This window comes from Aspergillus piperis (assembly GCF_003184755.1).
Source record: "Aspergillus piperis CBS 112811 unplaced genomic scaffold BO85scaffold_8, whole genome shotgun sequence".
Classification (NCBI taxonomy): Eukaryota; Fungi; Ascomycota; class Eurotiomycetes; order Eurotiales; family Aspergillaceae; genus Aspergillus; species Aspergillus piperis.
The window spans coordinates 255345-277052 of NW_020291598.1; the positions used below are offsets into that span (position 1 = coordinate 255345).

The 21708-nt window shown below is 52.0% G+C and overlaps 8 protein-coding genes across 8 annotated transcripts; 3 read left to right on the forward strand and 5 right to left on the reverse strand.

Moving 5' to 3' along the window:
* Positions 1-104: 104 nt before the first annotated feature.
* On the reverse strand, positions 105-1213 carry BO85DRAFT_448920 (Vps55 family protein). The gene is made up of 3 exons (XM_025660054.1): positions 989-1213; positions 696-909; positions 105-543 (listed from the first exon to the last, which is right to left on the reverse strand). Exons 1-3 carry the CDS (start codon positions 1025-1027, stop codon positions 410-412), a joined length of 387 nt encoding a protein of 128 aa, XP_025515742.1. The 5' UTR covers positions 1028-1213; the 3' UTR covers positions 105-409.
* A 140-nt stretch (positions 1214-1353) lies between these two features.
* pre5 (proteasome core particle subunit alpha 6) lies at positions 1354-2558 on the forward strand. The gene is made up of 3 exons (XM_025656997.1): positions 1354-1573; positions 1661-1772; positions 1842-2558. Exons 1-3 carry the CDS (start codon positions 1536-1538, stop codon positions 2478-2480), a joined length of 789 nt encoding a protein of 262 aa, XP_025515743.1. The 5' UTR covers positions 1354-1535; the 3' UTR covers positions 2481-2558.
* BO85DRAFT_468479 (LOG family protein) lies at positions 2474-3852 on the reverse strand. Its single transcript, XM_025662265.1, has 2 exons — positions 3528-3852; positions 2474-3380 (listed from the first exon to the last, which is right to left on the reverse strand). Exons 1-2 carry the CDS (start codon positions 3569-3571, stop codon positions 2624-2626), a joined length of 801 nt encoding a protein of 266 aa, XP_025515744.1. The 5' UTR covers positions 3572-3852; the 3' UTR covers positions 2474-2623.
* A 123-nt stretch (positions 3853-3975) lies between these two features.
* med6 (mediator complex subunit MED6) lies at positions 3976-5407 on the reverse strand. The gene is made up of 3 exons (XM_025660055.1): positions 5142-5407; positions 4717-5078; positions 3976-4640 (listed from the first exon to the last, which is right to left on the reverse strand). Exons 1-3 carry the CDS (start codon positions 5209-5211, stop codon positions 4125-4127), a joined length of 948 nt encoding a protein of 315 aa, XP_025515745.1. The 5' UTR covers positions 5212-5407; the 3' UTR covers positions 3976-4124.
* A 47-nt stretch (positions 5408-5454) lies between these two features.
* On the reverse strand, positions 5455-11239 carry BO85DRAFT_396386 (histidine kinase-like ATPase domain-containing protein). The gene is made up of 3 exons (XM_025656998.1): positions 10799-11239; positions 5723-10738; positions 5455-5652 (listed from the first exon to the last, which is right to left on the reverse strand). Exons 1-3 carry the CDS (start codon positions 10924-10926, stop codon positions 5568-5570), a joined length of 5229 nt encoding a protein of 1742 aa, XP_025515746.1. The 5' UTR covers positions 10927-11239; the 3' UTR covers positions 5455-5567.
* A 170-nt stretch (positions 11240-11409) lies between these two features.
* BO85DRAFT_420017 (TRAPPII-specific subunit TRS120) lies at positions 11410-16716 on the forward strand. Its single transcript, XM_025657883.1, has 3 exons — positions 11410-11856; positions 11946-12931; positions 12984-16716. Exons 1-3 carry the CDS (start codon positions 11691-11693, stop codon positions 16266-16268), a joined length of 4437 nt encoding a protein of 1478 aa, XP_025515747.1. The 5' UTR covers positions 11410-11690; the 3' UTR covers positions 16269-16716.
* A 102-nt stretch (positions 16717-16818) lies between these two features.
* BO85DRAFT_448926 (Sec1 family protein) lies at positions 16819-19035 on the reverse strand. Its single transcript, XM_025660056.1, has 3 exons — positions 18715-19035; positions 17627-18652; positions 16819-17554 (listed from the first exon to the last, which is right to left on the reverse strand). The coding sequence occupies exons 1-3, from the start codon at positions 18838-18840 to the stop codon at positions 16916-16918; spliced, it is 1791 nt and encodes a 596-aa protein (XP_025515748.1). The 5' UTR covers positions 18841-19035; the 3' UTR covers positions 16819-16915.
* Positions 19036-19111: 76 nt separating this feature from the next.
* Positions 19112-21551, forward strand: BO85DRAFT_284519 (lysophospholipid acyltransferase). The gene is made up of 4 exons (XM_025655229.1): positions 19112-19288; positions 19376-19420; positions 19486-20604; positions 20662-21551. Exons 1-4 carry the CDS (start codon positions 19267-19269, stop codon positions 21141-21143), a joined length of 1668 nt encoding a protein of 555 aa, XP_025515749.1. The 5' UTR covers positions 19112-19266; the 3' UTR covers positions 21144-21551.
* The last annotated feature ends 157 nt before the right edge of the window (positions 21552-21708 follow it).

A 21708-nucleotide genomic window follows, 5' to 3' on the forward strand; every position in this document is an offset into this window, starting at 1 on the left:
CACGACGCGCCCAAGGCGGCGCGCCCCCACGTGACCGGTATCTAGGCACAATTACAGAGCGGAAGACATCGGCATCTCCAAAGATAAAGTGAGGGAGATGGAGGTATGGGTTTATGCATCTGGATAAAGGAATGTATCACACTGCACTGGCAGAGTTTCTATATAACCTCGTACTGGCTATAGTACATCAATCGTATCATTGAACAACGAGAGTAAAATCAACAGCGACTCCCGGGGCATCAAAAAGCACATCAGTACGCCTAGCATACGTCAAATCAAAACGGATGTCTCATAAAGGTGCATTGGTCAAGAACATGGAAGGCGGCTTGCTTCAAAAGGTCGATCAACAATCTGCGAGCGGGTATCCAATGCGAAATCTGGTCTTGCAGATATCGGTGCGCATGGCAATTTAAAAGTCTTCCTGTTCCCTGAAGAACATGGAGAAACTGATGATGGTTCCGTAGATCAACAGACCGCCAATGATGGACATGATCATGGCGGGGATCTCGATAGCGCCGCTGTGCGCAAGAACGGCGGGGAGGGCTAGTGAAGCGATTATGGTCAGCAGTGGATCGAGAGAGTCAGGAAGAAACAATGGCATATATCTCCAGTCGCAGCACAGTCTGCAGTCGCTTTCAATGGTAGGGATAAATGCGACTGCCGACCTAGCCCGCCTATCCGAGAAATCCACTCACCAATACCCATCAGCACCAGGAAGCCCGTCAGGAAACGACCAAAATCAGCAGCAGCATTGCCAGAGCTATCCATAAAGTCATCGGGGTTTGCGCATCGCGAGCAGATCCAGTTGGGCAGGGGAGCAACCACGTAAGTCGCAACGACGACCAGTGGGAGGAAGTTGTGCCAGAGCGCCGATGACAGGATAACAAGCAGGAAGCCAATGGCGAGAACCTATACCGGGATAACAATTAGTAAGAGTCCAAAGTAGCAGAAGTAAAGAAGCTTCATTCTAGCTCCCAAGAAGACATACAAAGGAGAGGGCGATGATCGTCTTGAGTCCGGCGGTCATGATTGCGGAGTAGGACTGTTCAGGTCCAGGACAACAGGCAGAAGTGAGAGGAGCTTCGCACCAACGAAGCTTGACTGGTAAAGCTTGTGGGAAAGATAGCAGAGTCAAAATAGCATGGGTATTAAGACGGAATGGCGACGAGAGATGCACCACAAACCGAGGACGGCCAGAGCCTGGATAAAGCAGGAGATTGGAATGGAATGAAGGATGGAAGGCAGTGACGTGCAGCGGAAGTGGATGATGGGGCGGGCGGCCTGAGGCAGCGGGACAGCCAAGCAGTGAGAGCTTAGCCTTAAGCATGAGTTACTCTCAGTACTACCGCGTCAGTGCTTCTCTGCCTGCCCTCCAGCTCCATATCTCTCTCCCATCCACTCCTGCTCCCTACTTCATCGCCTTGATTCCTCTATTTCCCCCGTTGAGACTCAAAATCCTTCCTGGTCTCTTCCATTGAACTGACAGAGACCCCTATTCATCCCCCTTCCGAGTCTCTCCTACCCAAGCTTCCGCCATGTTCAGAAACAACTACGACAACGATGCGGTCACCTTGTATGAACCTCCCCAAGCTCCCTCATCCACCAGAACAAAGCTTTGTCTTCCCTAGCGTTCTAAGATTACTAACGGAGCTCTTTACAGCTCCCCGCAAGGCCGGATCTTCCAAGTCGAATATGCACAAGAAGCCGTGAAACAAGGTTCCGTCGTGGTGGGACTCGTCAACAAGACACATGCTGTGCTGGTCGGCCTCAAGGTTGGAAATCCCACTTATCTCCTGGCTCTTTTCTCTCGGGGCACATCCAGCTGACAGGGAAATCTCCAGCGTAATGCCGAAGAGCTCTCCTCGTACCAGAAGAAGATCATCGAAGTCGACTCCCACATGGGCATCGCCATCGCCGGTCTGGCATCGGACGCTCGGGTGCTCTCCAACTTCATGAAGCAGCAGTCTCTCAGCTCCCGCATGACCTACGGCCGCCCGCTCCCCGTCGACCGCATTGTCAGTCAGATCGGCGACCGCGCCCAAACGAACACTCAACATTACGGCAAGCGCCCCTACGGTGTCGGTCTGCTTGTCGCCGGTGTCGACGACTCCGGCCCGCACCTCTTCGAATTCCAACCCTCCGGTATGACCCACGAGATGGTGGCATGCGCCATCGGAGCCCGCTCCCAAATGGCTCGGACCTACCTGGAGCGGAACCTGGACAAGCTGGAGTCCACGTCGCGCGATGAGCTCATCACGCACGGCCTGCGGGCACTTAAGGAATCCCTGTCTCAGGACAAGGAGCTGACGGTGGACAACACATCTGTGGGTGTGGTGGGACTTGCGGGCGATGGTGCCTCGGGGAAGATCGAGAGCTTCAAGCTGTACGAGGGGCAGCAGCTGGTGCCCCTGCTGGAGGCACTGGAGCAGGCGGATGCGGGCGAGACGAAAGAAGAGGAGACAATGGAGGTTGATTCATAGGAGCAGCAAGATGTAACAGATACATCATTGATTTGATAGTCACGATCCCGGAATAATATATCACGTTTCCCACACCTGATACCATCTATATATATAAACTAACTCGGCTCGACCACATCTACAACTAACCTTGCTACTAACTACTATTCCTCCCCCCAATTCAACCTCATCCTCCCATTACTAACCCTATACCCCTTCAACCTTGGCCAAACATCCTTAACATCATTCACCTCGACGAGAATCCTCCCATTCTCCTCCCCAATATACCCCTCCTGCACGGCCTTCCTCACCCACGCCAATACCCCATCCCAATACCCATCCACATTTACCACCACCACCCCAGCCCCATGAATCCCCAACTGATTCCACGTCGTCATCTCCATCACCTCCTCAATCGTCCCGAACCCCCCCGCCAACGCCACAAACCCACTCCCAGGCCCTCCCTCCTGCACCTTCGTCGCCATAAGCCGCTTTCGCGCATGCATATCCGCCACGATCGTGGTCGTCCCGTACTCGGATTCCTTGAACATAGACTCCTTTGTCTTCGCAGTAGTGCCATTGGTAGTGGTAGTAGTAGTAGTAGTAGTAGTACTAGCGGCTGGGATGATTCTTTCCGCGTCCTTGCCGGACCGCGCTTGCTGGACTCCTGCATTTGAATCTGTGTCTGCGGGATGCTCCGTTGCATTGTCGTACCCCGGTTCTACCTTTACTAATGCGCGCGGGATCACGCCGTGCACGGCTTGCGGGCCGGAGAGTTTGACCAGCTCGCGGGCTATCGTGCCCATTAGACCTGCTGTGCCGCCGCCGTACACCAGGTGGATGTTGTTCTTGTGGAATTCGTGCGCGAGTTGGCGTGCGGCTTCCATGTGGCGTGGGTTGGTGCCGGAGACGGAGCCGCAGCTGTAATGGGTTGGTTAGTTTTGATAGATCAATATGTTGGTGTGTGGTGGTGGTGATGGTGTGGATTTTAAGTATAAGTATGAATGCGGGGTGATGGGGGTGAGATACTACTACTATATAATATGATATGATATGTTGATGACTTACAATACGCAGACCACTGCGGGCTTAGTCCCATCCACGGAGCTCATGATGCCGTTGAACCTGTTAAGATTACTTGCTACTGATGAGGAAGACACAAACTCGCTCTTGTCGCTTTTTCAGAATGAAGAGGAGAAGTTCATTGGGGGTTTTGCCCCGAGCTCAACGGTTTAAGATGTCGGTGCAGTGATGTAACCGATTTCTTGAAGCTGCGGTTCTGGATCCGAATGCGGACAGACTGCACAAAACATTGGGGAATAAAGTGGCGGTAGTAGTCATGATGGGGATGGAACTCTCAGCTGGATTTTGGTAGCATGCGAGTGGAAGGAAGGTTGGCAATGAGGATGTGATATGAGTCAGAGATACTTGACTGGCACTGGGATTGGATTGGGTGGCCGTGCGGGGTTGCTTTGCTGTCCTTGCTTGGTTACAGGAAAGGTCTATAGAAATAAGCTGAAAAAAAAAAAGGAAGGAGCTGATGGCAATAACCAGCTGCACTTGTAGATTGGTTAAGAGATCTAGCTATCCATGTCTAGATTGGAATCGGGATGAGAGAATCCTGCTCTCATGATCATTAGGGTATCATTATTCTGTCCTTCCACTTCAATTGCCAACCTTAGTTTTCTTCTTCCGCATCTTATTCTCTTCGGATCCTGATGGCGTCGCCCCCTTCTCTGATACCTTCCCTGGCGTATCAACCCGGACCTGCGGCGTTCCAACCTTCGCGGCAGGGGCTGGTGGTTTCGCTGCTGAGGTTCGGTCTGTGTCATTGACACGGGATAGGATGAACGATCCCGGCTCTCCCACCAACGGATGCTCGTCCATAAACTCCTCCCCATATCTTCGGAGCAGGTTGAATGACTCCGCAAGTGTCCGTGTGTCTTGCACGTTGGAACCAGTGCCGACCACTTGTGAAGAGCCAACGAGCGAGGCCTTGCCAGCTGCATCGGCGTCCGGTAATGGGGTGTTCTCCTTGCTCTGCTGCGACTGCGTGCCAGGTTGACTTGCGTCGGCTTGTTTGAGCGCAGGCGGCATATAGGTATGGCCGTGGGACGGGGTGAAGGTAGGTAGTGTAGATGCTGTCTTTAGCAAGCTGGTGAGAGACGTAACTGCGGACAGCTGCGCAAGAAGTCGGAGTTAGCATCAGCACGAGAGAATGTCTAGGAAGCACAGTCACAGGAAAAAATTGACGTACGATGCGGTTCCCCACAACACTCGCAACCGAGGGGGCCATGTAGATGCAATCTCCGACGATAAAGTACGTCGATAAAACTACCACCTCATCTTCCAGGCCGGTCCTCTTGCGCCGGTTCTGCTTGCGAATCACCCAAATGTTTGACGGCTCATGCGCGAATCGACCATCAGGTTGTGCTGCTGCCTGGATGGGATCATATGAAACCACGAATTCCAAGCCCTGCATAGTCTTTAACCGGCCCTCGAAGGCCTCGCGCGTCTCGACAAAGTGCCGGAAAGCTTCATTGTAGTTTGCTTGGATGGCAAGTGAGGCGTTGTTGGATGTTGGGTCAAAGAATGGCGACTCTGCAAAGTAGTAAAGAACTGCGCACGCATTAAGAGTATTAGTAGGCCACTTTTGTCGTTGATGGGAGCTGAATATCGTACTGTTGTTGGAGTGGAGGTATCCTCCCATCATCTGGACGTGGGGCGGAGACCGCCAGAGGATTTCCTCCATGGTGGCATCGGGTGTGCCCGCCATGAGATCGCCGTCCGAAAAGTGTTTCTCGCTTTGAAATTCGTCAGAGATTGCTACACTAGAGACGACGCAGCTGAATTAGGAGCTCTGGAGAAATCAAGAAGATCGAAGGCCCGCGCATCTCTCCGCGGAGGTAATGCCGGTGTTTGTCCGGTTTGCATCACTGGCTATAGCCTGAATGAAACGGTTGGGACACTACAGAGTACACACTGAGAGGAATTTGATGAAAGATTAGAGCGACTAGCTGTCTCGTGATTTGTACATGTCGGCGCCTGGCCGTCTGTAATTAGATTGATTTACAATAAATCCTATCCAAATCCGAACACGTTGCTGGACTAGCCACTCGGTTCTGGAGCAGCTCTACCTGCGCTCGCGAGCTTGGCTGTTATCTTGGGGAAATATTGCGCAACAAAGCTTTCGCTAGAAACATTGTAAGCCATGTTAACAAGAGCAACTAAAAGAAACAAGGCTATTGCGGGAGCAAACTTACGTATAGTAACTGTGGGCAGAGCTATGGTCTCCCACCAGGTTATGGGCCAGTTCGTGGCATAGGATCACCCACCAGTATACAAGTGCATCCGCTCGGTCGGCAGTCGGGTTTGCAAGCAGTTGCTTCTCGTGAAGCTGTTGGAAGTAGAAGTAATTGCAGAATACACTGCCCGCCCGGTTAAAGGCGATCGTTTTGCCCCCAGGATCATAGAAGATACTGAGGATGTCTGACCGGAGCGAGAATACCCCAGCACAATCCATTAACATCGAAGCAAAGACATTAATGCCGACGCTATTCTTGGCTAAGAATTGACTGCGATCCGGGAGGTTCTTCACAAACAATACGTGAATCCCACAGGCAAGTGTCGCGACAAACTCTAGATCATGACTGGGCTTTTCGTCACAGTAGGACTTCTTCTCGGTGATCTGGTTCGTCTCAGGCCGGCTATAAACATCAGAAGATCCATGGGGCCGACACGCCTGGATGGCGGAGAGCAGCTCCGACTGAAGTCGATGGGGTGAATTGACAGTGACAGGAGCTTCCGAGCGAGTCTTCTGAGGATCTTCAGCAGAGTAAGGCGGGGGAGGGGTGGCAGTCTCTGAGGATTCAGAACGGGAGGGCTGAGATGACTCTCCGTTGACAGCATTGAAGGGCGATCGATTGCCCTCGAGCCCAAATCGCCTGGAGAGGTTGGCGAAGAACCCGCGTGGTCGGCGATCTTGGGTTTGGTCAGGTGTGTCCGGCTGGATGTCACGGGTGCTGTTCTTGCCCGACGGCGAGTCAGGGAAGTCTCCCGGCATTAACTGCTCCCGCTCGTCTTGAACTTGATGAGGTTGTGCTTGTATCTGAGCTTGTTCCTTGGCCCACGCAGCTTCTCTCTCTTGCAGACGTTGACGCTCTTCTTCCAACTGCTTCTGCCGCCTGTCCTCTGCCATCCTGGCTTCGTGTGCCTTGTGTTTAAGGATACGCTCCACGTTGTACCCGCGAGCCTTGAGTTCCAGCAGATCAGTCTTTAGCAACATCTCCAAGGTAAGGGTTGAATGGAGCTTCGGCCGAACAAGGATTAGGTGGACCAGAGCCTGGCTAATCTCGTAAAGATCATACTTGCCCGGGCAGATCCACAAGAGCCAGTCTCTTCCCTGTTGAGTGATGATTGCGCTTCGCTTTTGCGTGTGGGATATCCGACGACCCTTGAGAGAGCGAGTTAAGGAGATGGAATGCACCACCTGCACTTGCAAATGCTTCTCTAGCCACCGCACATCATGCCGGATCAGATCAGGAGACTGGTCATGTAAGAACAGCCGCGAGCGTTCACTGATCAGCTTTTGCAACTTGGCGGCTGGACGTTGGTCGGCAGCTACAGCGCCCCAGTGAGCACGCTCTTCGACAAGGCCGCTCAGCGGTTGAGCCCCCAGAGACTGATAGAAGTTCTCTAGCATTTCTTCCTGAGGCGCTGCGAGTATATGCTCCTTGAAAAGATTGAAGCTCTGGAAATCATCCACCACGACTGCGTCCTTCGCAACAGTCAAAGTCCATTCCTTAATGCTTTGATCTTCCTCATCGTCAGACAGGTGATCATCCTTGGCAGCTTGCTCCTGTGCCAGGGAAGTGATATCCCTGCTTGCGAGCAGGAAGGCCGACCTCTTCATTTCCTGGAACAGTTCGCGGTCCTTCTTCAAGGTTGAGACATGCTCGGCAAGTGTCCTCAGCAGTTTAAGATATTTGTCAGCACTTTGGAAAGAGGCTGATATCCTTGCTGGTTCTTTTACAAGCATGCGTGCAATCTCCACCTTAGTGGGCTCACGTTTGGATCCGACGGCCATGAGGAAAAGGTTCGCCTCTTGACCAAAGTCGACGAAATCAAAAATGTCTTTGTAATCCTCACCGTCTCCAAGATAACAAAGTCTGGGTGCTACGCGACGCACGACTTTCTTTTCCATCTCATCCTGCGTAGTCGAGACGGGGACAACCTGCGCACTGCCAACACGATCTATATCCCGCCCACTCAGTTCTGACACCCGCCCGGCTAGATACTTGAATACGACCCTTGCGTCACGCTTCGTGGACGGTGGCTGACGCATGAGGCAATCGATGCATTCGCTCAGTGCGGGATGTTGTTTAACCCCAAACTTGGAAGCATGAGGATGCAGATCCGTGCGAAGGATTGCGAACCCAAACAAGGTGGCACCATCATCAGTGAAGCACTTACCCGGAACAGTCAAACCCTGCGATCCTTCGACGGGCAAGAACGGAACAGCCACTGTACCGCAGTCGAACATAGCATAGCCACTTGTATGAAACTCGGCGATGTAGTATGACATCGCTTTTGTATGGAGAACCCAATTACCATCCGCGGCTGCCTTAGCCATGATTTGGATAAGCTCAGACGCTGACGGGAAACTCCTGAGTCCCAACATTGACAGAAACCTTCCTTCGTTGCTACTGGGCTGATACCGACCTGGCCATTCAATGATAGGCAAACCCAGAGCCCTGAGCGAGTCCTTCGGTTCGAACAACTCAAATATCTTATAGCGCTTGCGATTCGCTGCTTTAAGATCACCATTTCCACTGCCGTCACTCTGTTCGGCAGTGCATAAGCTGGTGTTTTTGAGTCGTTTGATATCATTCGCAGGTATGTCATCGCGCACGGAAGCTAGATATCGTATCAAGTCGACGTGACTCCATTTCCTCTGGTTATCGTTAGGACCATCGGGTGCTTCCGTGGTATCGAGAAGACGCTCGAAGATGACACCGAGTTCGACAGTCTTACGAACGCCAAGCGCTGCCAAAAATTTCTCTTTAACTCCATTTAGGCCATGTATGACGGGAAGGTCATCAAACAAGCGGACGGAAGAGAAATAGGTCTCAGGAGGCATCTTCATCCCTAGTTTAGTCGGTATCACAGTATGTGCTCGTAACTGAGTGATCACTGATTGTTTCGCTGTCTGGCTTAGATACTCCCATTGCTTCGAAAGAACCGGCAAGACCTGAGCAGAGAACGAGGGACTCTTTGTGATATCCTGATCCAAGGGCAGGATATTTCGGTTAGCAGAATTGCAGACTAGCCAACGCACCCACGGAACTATCTGAAGCTCCGTCCAGCCTAAAGCCTCCAACTCCTGCTTCCCTAGAGACTTAGTGAATTTGAAAGGCGCCACAGTGGGGGGAACAGGCAAATTGACGGGTATCTTCTGAGGGCTTAGATAACTGTCGATGCTTCCGAAAACAATCAATCTATTCTGGGGGCTGCTCTCGTCCTCTTCATTTGCCACTGCTACACTCAGCAAGCTTTGAATGGAGTATAGATCAAGCTGGCCCGAGGCAGCCCTTTGACCTAACCAAGGAAGGAATTCAGCAGCCTGGCTGGACCGTAGTGTGGTGGTTTCAAGTTCCTGTTTGATGTCGGAGACCGTAATATCGGTAACCAAACCGAAATCCGTCAATTTCTTGACGAACTCCCTCGCACCCGAATAGAACTCATCAGGCAGGACTGGTATCGAATCCATGAAGCTGAGATCCTTCGGGGCAAGGCGTACCTGATGGCTCTGGATAACACCGCATGTTGAAAGAACCTCAATGGATGCACTTTTGTTACACGTCCAGAATGCGTCTTCGATGGTTTGCCCAAGAAGTGATGATGGCGTTGATTCACGGAATACGAACTGCTTTGCAGTGTGGATGGCTTCCGGAAGAACACCTGCTATATCATCCTTCCGTACCTTCATGGATTTCGAGGACTCCTTCCCAGAGGATATCCTAGCTTTGATGGACGCCATTTCGGCTGTCCAGGCGATCCGGCAAACAATTCCGGCGGCCCTCAACATCTCCAAATTCCACTTGCTAATGTAGCGAGTATTGAGATCAATACTTTCGCGCTCCACTGTAGGAATGACGGAAGGAGCAGAGATATGGGCATTGAGACCCGTTGTTTGATGGGTTGGAAAACCTATGAAGACCCTGCCACCCTTAGAAGGTAGAATGGAGGAGAGGACCTCTGACTGTAGGCCAGAAGCACCAGAGGCTAAGGTAGTATCATATGAGGGGGTCAGAATGGCGATGGTGGATCGCTTAGGGGGAGGTTTTCGCGTAGCTCGTTCAAGTTCGCTACTTAAAGACTGACTGACGGAAGCTTGGAGGCTGGCGGTGTTAATATGCAGGAAGACCGAGGCGGTTAAGGTCTTGGTCATCTCTCCAGAGTCAGTGGATTTATCCTGTAGTTCGGGTCTCGCTGGCTTTTCGGGGGCACTCTGGCCTGTGAGCTTGGAGAAGAAGGTACGCAAAGAACCCGTGGTATCTCTGAGTCCCTCCCGAAAGATGCTGGCATTAGGGTTCCACTCGATGACACGCATCCACGAAGCATCAACCTGAGCAACCTCTCGAGTGACATTCTGAATTTTCATCAGGCCTTGCGGCGTTTTAGTTTCAATATCCCTCGGAATGCTTAGATTGACGCTTGGGGCAGTCTTCTTCGTGAGTCGCAAGAGATTCCAGTCGTCCAACCATAGTTCTATACCCTCCAGACTTACGAACGTAAGGCTGCTGGACAGAAACTGACATAACTGCATCAGTGAGGGGATCGGTGACGTATCATTGCGGTAATCTAGAACGAATGTAGTCTCGGGATTGGCGTCTTCATCCAGCTGTAACCGACGAGTAAAGAGAGCGTTCCCTTTCCAATAGAAAGCCATGGCCTCCTTCCCAGATGATACGAAGGGCTCTTCGCAGTCATCGAATACACTGTAGAAGCCGACTCCAAATGCGCCGATTTTGGTCTCATCCGGGTTGCCATCAGCAATGCGCTTTAGCCTTGCCCAATCCTTCTCACTAAAGGGTAGGCCATTGTTCGATATCAGAAGACGCTTGAGAGTATGATTAGATATAGTGTGCTTGATTAAAGTGCTCTCGTCGGCAGCTGGAGGCAGCGGGACAGTCGTAGACGGTAGCGTTTCGAACTTGATCGTTACTTTCGTGGCGTTAGCATCAGCTGCATTCTGTATCATCTCTCGTAAAACGGTCCTATGTATCCCGCTTTAGTAAACGCCGCTATAGTATCAGATGCCCCGGATACAGACGTACCATTTCCCAGAGTAGCGCGCAAGGACTTTGGAAATCAGACCCCGTGTGTCAACTGTGACCGCTTCCTCATCGTTCCCTGATCCCATAGTACGCGCCCTGAGGGCGTTAAAATCGATCTTCTGTGCCATGATTATAGTTGAGGAAATTCTTCTGAACCCTCGCTCCCCAAATACTCCGTGACAAGCAAACTAGCAGTTGTGAAATCTAAGACATGGGTCTTTCGAGGATGCGGTCGGTCAACGGGCGGCGGTGTTCGATAACACTGTAACCTAGACAACAGAGTGTGGTCTATAGATAGATTTTATCGCTCACAAACCAAAAGACCAAAAGATCAAGCATGCAGTAATATAAAAGAGCGCAGGAAAGGTAGGCTGGCTTAGGGAGATAAAGACCGCGAATACTCGAGAGAAGAGGCCGAGAGAAAGTGCAAGAGAATAACGGTGGCAGAGGCGATGGTAAGTGACTGGCCGGAGACAGCGCGGAGTTAAAGTTATCGGGCTTATCAGATATGCAACGCTTATGTCATCAGGGCCCCCCCGTGACATCGGGGGGTTTCCTTGGGTTTACTTTGGGGTTACGGCGGTCGACAGGCACGCCCGATGCCGCGATCTATCCACTCCGCGCTGCTACTTTCTGTCATTTTTCGTTTCTAGATCTTCTTGTGGGAGTTGATTCTTTCTGCGTGGCCCAGGTGACCAGAGGTCACGGCTCTGTTTAGCGGACTTGAACGAAATCGCGAGCGGAATCGTTGCATTGCTCATTCGCCCGCGTCTACTCCGTCTGTTGGTTGTGCTAGCGCTTCGTATGACTTCCGGAAGCTTGCCCGCCCTTTTGGAAGCAGTCCTGAGCAACTCGCCGACTGCTCCCCCTCCATTCGGTCGCAGATGATACGATGGGTGTCGACCCTCTCTCCCCTATTGCGCCCGTGCGCTTACGGGCGTTGCTGCTACCCATTGGCAAGATAAAGCGCTCGAGGTTCTTGAGCTTCGCCGCAAGGCTTCAAGCCGAAAATGTTGTCCGCTTGAGTGATATCAGTCCTGATGCGCGGCCCAATCGAAGTATGCTAGCACTCAGTATTCCATTTCTGCAGCAGGATAGACTTGTCATCGACATAATGGGTACAGTGGTTGACTGATTCTCGACATAGACATGTTCTCCCCGCTCGCCTTCCCTACCGGCATGATACTTTACGACTTGTCCTACTCCGTGCCCCCAACATCTCACCTAGACCTCTTCCCTTTCGAGATATACCGAGAACCCCTGGTCATCATCGCAATCGCAGACGGTGCAGAACTTGGCGAGAATGTGAAGAAGAGTGAGACGGCATCTGCGGCAGATCAGCCGCCCACTCCGGGCGAGCTGGAGCAACTTCGACAGGAACTCGAAACACTCAAGGAGAGCAATCCGAGAGCACTAGTACATCAGCTCCTTATATTCGACTATGAAGGGGTGAATAAGCTCACGAATGGCCCTGGGGACGTTTCCTGGATCCCACGACCTCAGGCGTCGAAGGCCACTACAATGAAGACAGTCCTGTGTGATATTACGTCTCTCCTGCTTTCGGAGCTAGACGAGTTCGCGAAGACTATTCAAAGCATACCTTCCATCGAGTCACCGAAGGCGTCATCCTGGGGGCCCCATCGCGGCCCTGACATTCGCCCGCGGCCGACAGACAGGCTCTTTCACCGGATGACCCTGCCTACACATCTCCCATCCAACCCCAATGGCGCACCTGAATCTCCCTTGAGCTCCAAACAAGGATCGCCTGCGCCTAGCGACCATGAGACTCCTACAACTTTCGATGAGATCACCCGATCGATACAATTGGCCAACCGATCCAACTCACTGGGCAAAATACATTCGCTGCCATCGTCCAAGGAGCATAGCCGGGACCGTCTGTCTGTGAGCGGTATGAGCGCAACTGATCGGACCAAGAACCGGATCAAGGGACGCTCAGGTGTTGTTGTTGGGAACCTGTTCCTTCTCGCCGGAAGATGGCCAGATGCTTTGAAAGAGCTGGTTGAAGCTGCGTCTAGTGCTAGAGCAAGCAGTGACTACGTGTGGCATGCGAAAGCACTCGAGTCCATCCTTCTTTGTCTATTGATGGTCGCTTGGGCTGGAATGGACTTTCAGGTACGCATCACCTGATGCTCAAGGTCGGTATGATATGACTAACTGGTGGCAGATCCCTCCTGTATGCTACCCTGTCGCCGACAAGTCCTCAAAGCTATCATACAGCAGTAGCCTTGACACGAGTCTGTCTTCTCCTGGAAACCGTATTATTTCGCTTCAGAACCTTTCCAACCTATTGCCTGACCTGGCGAACAATATCCTGAATCTCTATAACCGTGCCGCCAACATTACGGATGAACCTCTGCCTCAACTTGTTTACTCCGAAACAGTAATCCGTTTGGCAAGATTGTTAGCGGCAGCTCGTATTCGCGACGGTGCCTTGGACGACGTTGCTCTGAAGCATATAGTCATGAACGAGTCCCTTCCACCTTTGCACCGGCCAGAACGGCCCCGTGGTCTCAACATACTTCGGAAATCCGACATTGGTAATTTTCTTTTCCGCGCCCTGCCTCTTTCTCCTAGCTCAGACTTGCCTGCCACGGACGCCATACCTATTATTGTTGGCGTAGTCTCCGTTCTGAACGTGCTTGATTTACCGCGGAAGAAAGCCTTTATCCTAAAAGAACTTTTGTCCATCATGGTCCCAACGCTTGTCCAAGCCCGGAAGATTGGCGCAGCAGAAGTGGGCGTTCATCCTGCTGCTGGCTTGGCATCTCTCAGTGACACGGCTTTTGATATCAATGCACTTGATCTGGGGCCGGGGAACATGGAGGAGAGCATGCGCTCGCTTCTTGCCACTATAGGTGACATCTATGGTGTCCAGCCATCTTCGTTCTACGAATGGGAGAAGAGACGATCTTCCACTGCGAGTGGGCAAGATGCCTTGCCCGACTATGATTCGATCACTGCTATTGTCGAACGGGCTTTTCGGCACGCCGTTCTGGATGGCTACGGTGATCTCAACCTGAAAATTGATGTTCTCAAAGCGTGCATTAGTTCTTGCGAAGCGCTCCCAGATTTTACCGGCGTCCTTCGTTTCACAGTAGAACTCCTGCAGACCATCAGAGGAGACTTGATGCTTGGATCTAACTACCAGCCACCGTACCTACCTCGCGACGAACAGATCCGACTTCTGAATAATATTAAGCGGACTGTCGGCGCAGCCAACAAATTGGGCGCTTCTGGGCTTGAGGCAGAGTACTGGGATGATTTTCTCATCCGTGGCGTTCAATTGCTTTCTCTTCCAGATCCCAGACGACCCGTTCGCCGCTCAAAGCCTGACTTGGATGCCGTTACAGCTGATCGCGAAAAGCCCACAAAAGACCCTTTTCTGTACAATCCTTTCTCCAAAGCAAGTAATAAGGCTGCTGAATCATTAATGGTTGCCGGTGAATACGCAGCATTCCAAGTCACACTTCAGAACCCTTATGAGTTCGATTTGGAGATCGAAAAACTCACCCTCGACAGCGAAGGTGTACCTCTAGAAGCCGTGGCAGAGTGGATCCTAATTCCTCCGCTATGCTTGCAAGACATCACAGTCTATGGCAAAGCTACTGGAGAGGGTGCACTCAAGGTTACCGGCTGCATAGTGAAAGTCCGGCACTGCAGAGAGCGCAGGTTCCCGGTATTCCAAAATCCTTGGAAGCCGGAAGCCGAATGGAAATTCAAACGCACTGGGCTTGCGGCCAAGAGGCCTTCTGTTGAGCGCCCACTATCGTGGAGCTCAACAACCTCAAGAAATGGCAAACAACTTCCCAAGAAAGGCCCAGACACATCAGTGTGCGAGGTCAAGGTCATTGGCCAACAACCATCATTGGTGATTGAGTCCCTGTCCCTGTCCCAATCCGCGCTGATGGTGCTGGAGGGTGAGTTGAGCTCATTCAACATCACACTCCGGAACACATCGCCTTGTCCTCTTGATTTCATCCTTTTCACCTTCCAAGATTCGACAACAAGACAAGTGCAGTCGGCCCTGAGCAATAAAGACTTACTGCCCGTCGAAATCTACGAGCTGGAGCTAAACTTAACCAGACCAGCGTTGCGGTGGCGCCGAGAAGGTTTAAATCCCGAGGACCACTCAATTCCAGCAGGCCAAAGTGCCACGTTCACCATCGATGTTGTCGGAAAACCAGGTCTACAGGACACCACCGTGCAGATCGACTACTCGTGTATTGGATCCTCGCAGGAAGGCTTGCCTGATGTGTTCTATACCCGCCAGTTGTTCGTCCCATTGACAGCCACGGTCAATGCCAGCATAGAGGTCGCTCGCTGTGACATTCTGCCACTCAGCAGCGACTTTGCATGGTGGAACAACCCTGAGGCGGAAGCAGAACCTGACCAAATCAGCACCAATATGCTACCGCCATCCGCGAATGGTGATCCGTTCTCACCTGTGCTTTCCCACCTCGCTAGGGGTGGATACGGCCCTGATCACTGTATTATTCTTCTTGATCTTCGCAATGCTTGGCCTAACGCCTTGTCGGTCACCTTACATGTGGGCGAAAAAGCAGTGGAATCCGACATGAAATGGCCTCCAGAACCGCCCCAGAATGGGGATGGCCAATACACTATTCACGGGGAGCTCCAGCCAGGCCAGATGTCACGATTCGTTCTTGTCCTCCCTCGAGCCTATCTCGACAATCCTCATGCGTCTATCCCGATACTTAACACCGGTGTCAAGCGGCAGTTTGTCGTAAGTGCCAACAAGCTTACCTTCGAAGCCGAGGCTGCGACACGCGAAGCATTCTGGTACCGGGAAGAGATTCTCCAGCGAGTCTGCGGGTTCTGGAAAGAGAAAGCAGGCGTCCGTGAAGGAATTGTCGACCTGCGCAACCTTCGCTTGAACGCGCGCATGGTTGACTTCTTCCGGTTAGAAGACGTCGGCGTGACATACTCTCTGGAGCCCGCTTTTCCCAGTGACACAAAGAGCGTGGTACAGACAGGACGCTCAAAATACGACGTCCAAACCGACGACATGCTCAACCTCACCGTCACCGTCCTCAATCGTTCCTCTCGGCCCGTCCACCCTCTACTCCGCCTCCAGCCCAGCCTCCGCCACCAACCCAGCAACATCGCATTAGATCTGTCGCGACGCCTGGCATGGACCGGGATGCTCCAACAAGTCCTCCCCATCCTGCATAGCGGCGAAAGCACTACGGCCACCGTTGGCGTCACCGTTCTCTGCCGAGGAGAGTACGAATTCGGCGCAACCGTCGAGGAACTACGGTTGTTGAAGCCGGTAACGGAGTCCGAGGACGAGTCTTCCAATCCCGCACAGGCGCAGGCAGCTTTCCATGATGACGAAGGAATCATCACGGATACTTTTGGGGCAGATGTGGCCAAGAAACGACGAATATGGCACGCCAAGGAGACTTGCGTTATGAATGCTCATGACTGAAACGCTTCTCATACAACTTTAGTGGTGAGAGTAGAGGAAGTGGGGAGGATTTTGTTCATTTCAGCAAGCAATTTTTCTTTCCTGTCCATATTCGTTGCATTCTTTGCCACGGGAAACACTATCTTAATCACGACGTAAATGCAGACATAGAGAGAGAGCGCGCCCTTTGTGTATATGTATAGTTCAAATGTTGTTTTTCATTTCTGTATTCTCTTTCTTTACTATTCCGACAATCATCCTTTCTATGGGAATGCATATACGACAACGGACGAATCATGTATTATGTAGGGAGTTAGTTGTGCGTCTCATTGTTTTTCGCCCCTCTTTTTTGCATTGTTATCTACGTGAAGAATTCCCTGTTCGATAGTCCTGGTGTGTACTTACAGGATAGAGCGTCGTTATTGTCGTGTATTGTGTCGCTCAATAGAATGAATCATTAACTATGCACGCATCTTGGCTATGTTGACTTGAGGTACCATTTACGAAGCATACTCTAAGTAGCTTCATTCCTTGTATTTGCAAAGTCATAATGATGATCTGCGGAGCGAAATCTTGTAGAAAGACATAATATTGGCTAACAGCTAAAATTTCAGGATATATTATAATGATAAGGGAGAGCTACAGATACACAGAAGCAAAAGCAGAAGCTAATGTCCGACTGCCCTCTGAAGCCGACCAGCGGCGGACGAGGGGGCGGGCTCAGGCCAGCCGCTCACTGCATCATCGACTTCCTCGAGGAAGCTTGTGCTATTGTGGATGGAGGTACCTCCCAAAACCACTCTTACTCCAGGTGAGCTGGCATTGACTTGGGCAACCATTTTCGCTTCCTCGTACGTCGCTCCGCCCACCATGAAGATGATGATATCTTGGGGCTTGTCTCGTGTGTGGCCCCCGCCTTCGAGGAACGGGTATTGCAGCTCCTTCAGGCGACCCTTGATCAGGTTTTGGAGAGTGGCTTCCAGGCGAGGCGAGTGCTGGGTGTAGACGTTTTCGACACCCTTCAGACCCTTGAACCGGTCTCGGGCCCCGGAGAAGAGGGAGGTGGATTCGAAGAGGTCGGAAAAGCCGCCCGCGACCGGCGGGGCTTGCAAGGAGTGGTGATAGGCGAGTAGTTTGGGGATGATGTTGACTTTGTATGATGGGACGTTGCCGGCAGTGACGAGGAGATCGAGCAGGATCGGGAGTGCATTGTTTGGTTGCTTCTCGTAGCGGATGGCGTACAGAGCAACCAAGCGCAGTTTATTCTCTGCAGGAACGCTAGGTAGTTGGATGATCCGTTGTAGGTTCTGCACAAGAGACAGTGTCAATAGCTGGTCTGCTGCAAGCTCCATTCCCGGAGAGAGAAGAAGGTCACATACCTTGAGGTCATTGGCGTGGTTGTCATTGCAAGCCAAGCTCTGCTCCAACTCACTGACGTCGAGCAGGTCATCCTCACCCACGCGCCGACTCAGCTCCCCAACCAGTGTGACGTGTTTACTCACATTGCCCGATAGTTTACGAAATTCGGGGTAGTCCTCTACGAAGCGCTTCATGTCTGCGATGGACTCGATGTTCATCGTGTTCTGCGTCTTGACCTGATACTGCTCGACATACTCTTTGATGTTCTGACCCAGATCACCAAAGTTCTGGTACATATTCTTCTTGAAGAACGGATCCTGGTCCTGAGAAAGGACGATTTCACGCAATTCCGGCCGAATCTCCGGCACGTCCCGGAGGTCCACGCGCCCATTGTGAATGCCCATCAACTCATGCACCATCGCTTGGTAGGTCCACTGGGTCAGTAGCGGAGTGATCGGGTCGTCTCTGCGGTCCAGAATCAGTAGGATCGGGGGGGTATCGGTCTTGCGGAAATTGAAGAGCTGCTCTTCCTGCGTCACTTGATAGCGGACCTCTGTAGCCAGCTTCTTCGCCAGCAGACTGTTCTTTTCGTAACGGATCAACGGGTTCTTCTTTAGCGCCAACAACATGGCAATGACCCCCTCAGTGGCTCTCTGTAAGGCATCCGCATTCCACAGATCTGGCGACTGACTCCACAAGCGCTGCTGAGGGAAGCCCAGGTTCAGGGAGCAGAGATCGGGATTGATCACGAGAAAGTCGGCAAAGTGTTCCTGCACCACGCGAACGACCTCGTGCGAATCGGCTTCCGCGAGTCGTTCGAGGGATGATTTGCGAATGATGTTGGTGAGGTAGATGTAGTATTCTCCGTATTTGGGCTCGCGGAGCTCGTCGATAAGGAATTGGATGGAGGTGGGGGAAGGGCGCACGAAACAAAGGCAGCGGAGGTGTCGCATACGTTCGCGAGCGGCGTTGTCAAGCCGATCGATGAGGTAGACTTCATGGTTCAACAGAGCGGACTGGGTGATGGCGGTGGACACAATGGGTACCTGGAACGGGTGGATTAGCGCACAGCTTCCACGGGGATCAATGAGAGAAGCGCAAGTCCCACTGTCTCACTGTCGAGAAGTAATATCTTCATCTTAACCGATGAGGAGCTGGAAGAGCCCGGCGCCGAAGGGTCCCCCGCGGTGACCATCTTGGAGATGTATCCCGACACCGCCGCGACGACATCCATATTGAATGAGGGGGGTGTGGAGAGAGGGGTAAGAGGAAAAGAAAATGGTGTGGTCTAGCAGAGCTGTGGAGATGAGTCTAGACTTTCAAGATCGGCCAATGGAGATGATACGTCAGCATGAAAAATGTGGTTGATCAGAGGAACGTGAGTTGAATTGGGAAGGCGGATGGAATGGTTGAGGCGAGACACGCAGATGATCGGGGAGCTGCCATGTGATATCAGACCGTTGAGATACCCGTCCTTAACCTTTCCTTCTTCATCTTCCCGCCCGCCCTATTTTTTGTTTTTCCCCTTTGCTTCTCTCCAGCTCTTCAACCACTTCATCTCTGGGCTCGATGTCGTGCCGACACAGCTAATAATTGGCCTTGGTGTTTAAGCTTTTCTTTGCTTTTTATTGACCGTCCTTTGCGGCGATTTGCGTCCACGATGTTACCATTCATTAATCAAAGTATGTTGGAGACCTTCCGTCGCAGCACTGGAAAATGCGCGCCACTCCTCCCCGCGTGAAGATCATGCTAACGGCCTCTCTTTTTAGTCTTCGAGTATCCAGCCAATGCGACTGGAGCTTCGGTTGATGAGCGTATGCCTCTCCCTCCCCGTCCTGACCCTCGTTCGTCCCCAAATCAGTCCCTCACCGCTGAACAGTGAAGCTCATTGCGTCATTCCTCCTCTCGTATCCCCTCGCCGGTCTGTTGAAGAGAATCCCCGACGCTCAACCCTGGAAGAAGAATGCCTTCATTATTTCGGTCTCCTTGTTCTATCTCGTCGGCCTCTTTGACCTATGGGATGGCCTTCGCACCTTATTCTATAGCGCCGCTGGTACCTATTTGATCGCTTACTACATTGATGGATCGTTGATGCCCTGGATTGGCTTCATCTTCTTGATGGGCCACATGTCCATCAGCCACATCTACCGCCAAATTGTCAACGACCCTCAGGCGATTGATATCACCGGGGCCCAGATGGTCCTTGTCATGAAGCTTACGTCTTTCTGTTGGAACGTGCATGATGGTCGACTTCCCCAAACGCAGCTCTCGGATCCTCAAAAGTACGCCGCGATTACGCAGTTCCCGACTATCCTGGACTACACCGGCTACGTACTATTCTTCCCAGCTCTTTTCGGTGGTCCATCCTTCGAATACGTCGACTACCGTCGCTGGCTCGACACTACTCTTTTCGAGGTGCCCCCGGGTACCGACCCGTCGAAGGTGCCCCCGACCCGGAAGAAGCGCAAGATTCCTCGCAGTGGAACTCCTGCCACGAAGAAGGCCCTGGTTGGACTGGGATGGATTCTGGCATTCCTGCAGCTGGGATCTTACTACAATCAGGAAACCCTCCTGAGTCCTAGATACATGGGCTACTCTTTCCCTCGACGAGTCTGGATCATGCACATGGTCGGGCTAACCGCACGCCTCAAGTACTACGGCGTCTGGTCCCTGACGGAAGGTGCTTGTATCCTGTCTGGCATGGGGTACAATGGGTTCGATCCCAAGTCCGGCAAGGTCTTCTGGAACCGATTGGAGAATATCGATCCTTGGGCTCTTGAGACAGCGCAAAACTCCCACGGATATCTAGGCAGCTGGAACAAGAACACCAACCATTGGCTGCGAAACTACGTCTACTTGCGCGTCACCCCCAGAGGGAAGAAGCCGGGCTTCCGTGCCAGTCTGGCCACGTTTACGACCAGCGCTTTCTGGCATGGTTTCTATCCGGGATACTATCTGACCTTCATTCTTGGGTCGTTCATCCAGACCGGAGCCAAGAGTGAGTTCACCCTGTCAACCCACCCTTTCACTGAGCTCTCACACTGACAATGCGCAGATTTCCGTCGTTATGTGCGTCCGTTCTTCCTCACTCCGGACGGAAGCAAGCCCACACCCTACAAGCGCTACTATGACATCATGAGCTGGTTCGCGACTCAGGTCACCCTGTCCTTCACAGTAATGCCCTTCATCTTCCTCGGATTCAGCGCCTCCATCAGCGTCTGGCGGAGCGTCTACTTCTACGGCATCGTCGGCAACATCCTCAGCATTGCCTTCTTTGCCAGCCCCGCCAAGGGCATCCTCATCCAGAAACTTAAAGCCCGCAACCGGCCTCATGTCACACGCTCAACCAGTTCCGACAACCTGCAACAGCCGACACTGGGTCTTCCAAGTGACGCTGTCCAGGCCTTTGACGAAGCCGTGCAGGAGATTCGGGGTGAGATCGAAGCCAGGCGCAGACGCGGCAGTGCCGTTACCATGCCGAGTGGAGAGGAACTGAAAGCAGTCGTGGAAAACAAGATCGGCCGCAAGCTCACATGATTGTCTTGATCCTGTGATTGCCCATGTGACCCCCTAAGGAAAAAAGGGTCTTACGACCTCGGGTCTCAGGACCTGCTACCGGTCTGGCCTAGAGCCAACTAATTCGACACGTGTGAACGAGGATGACTGACGGGGTTGACGATAGAATGTATATTAGACTGTTTGGCTGCTCCAAAGCGGCTGCGTGTTATTTTTTCAGTCGTTGTTTATGCTCTTTGGATGAGTGACATCCTTATGATTCAATCTTATACTATTGTTATGTATGCTTCTTTGGCGCTGATGCACTTTTTCGTTTTGTCCGTGCTTATCTGCTAATGAAGCCTCCGACAACAAGCGTAACCAGCAAGATTTACTTTCTTTTGCATAGTTGAAGCCAGGGAAATATTTCAACAATATCGTGTTTTCTTAGCTCTGTCGGTTTGACCAGGATGCTGGTACCTGTCTTAAAGGGATAAGAATCATTTGTTTCGAGTTGAATATATATTCGATTATGAACAATTATAACAACTAAAATAAAGTGGGAACGAATTGATGCTCAACTAGTAGGATGGTCAGGCTGATTTAC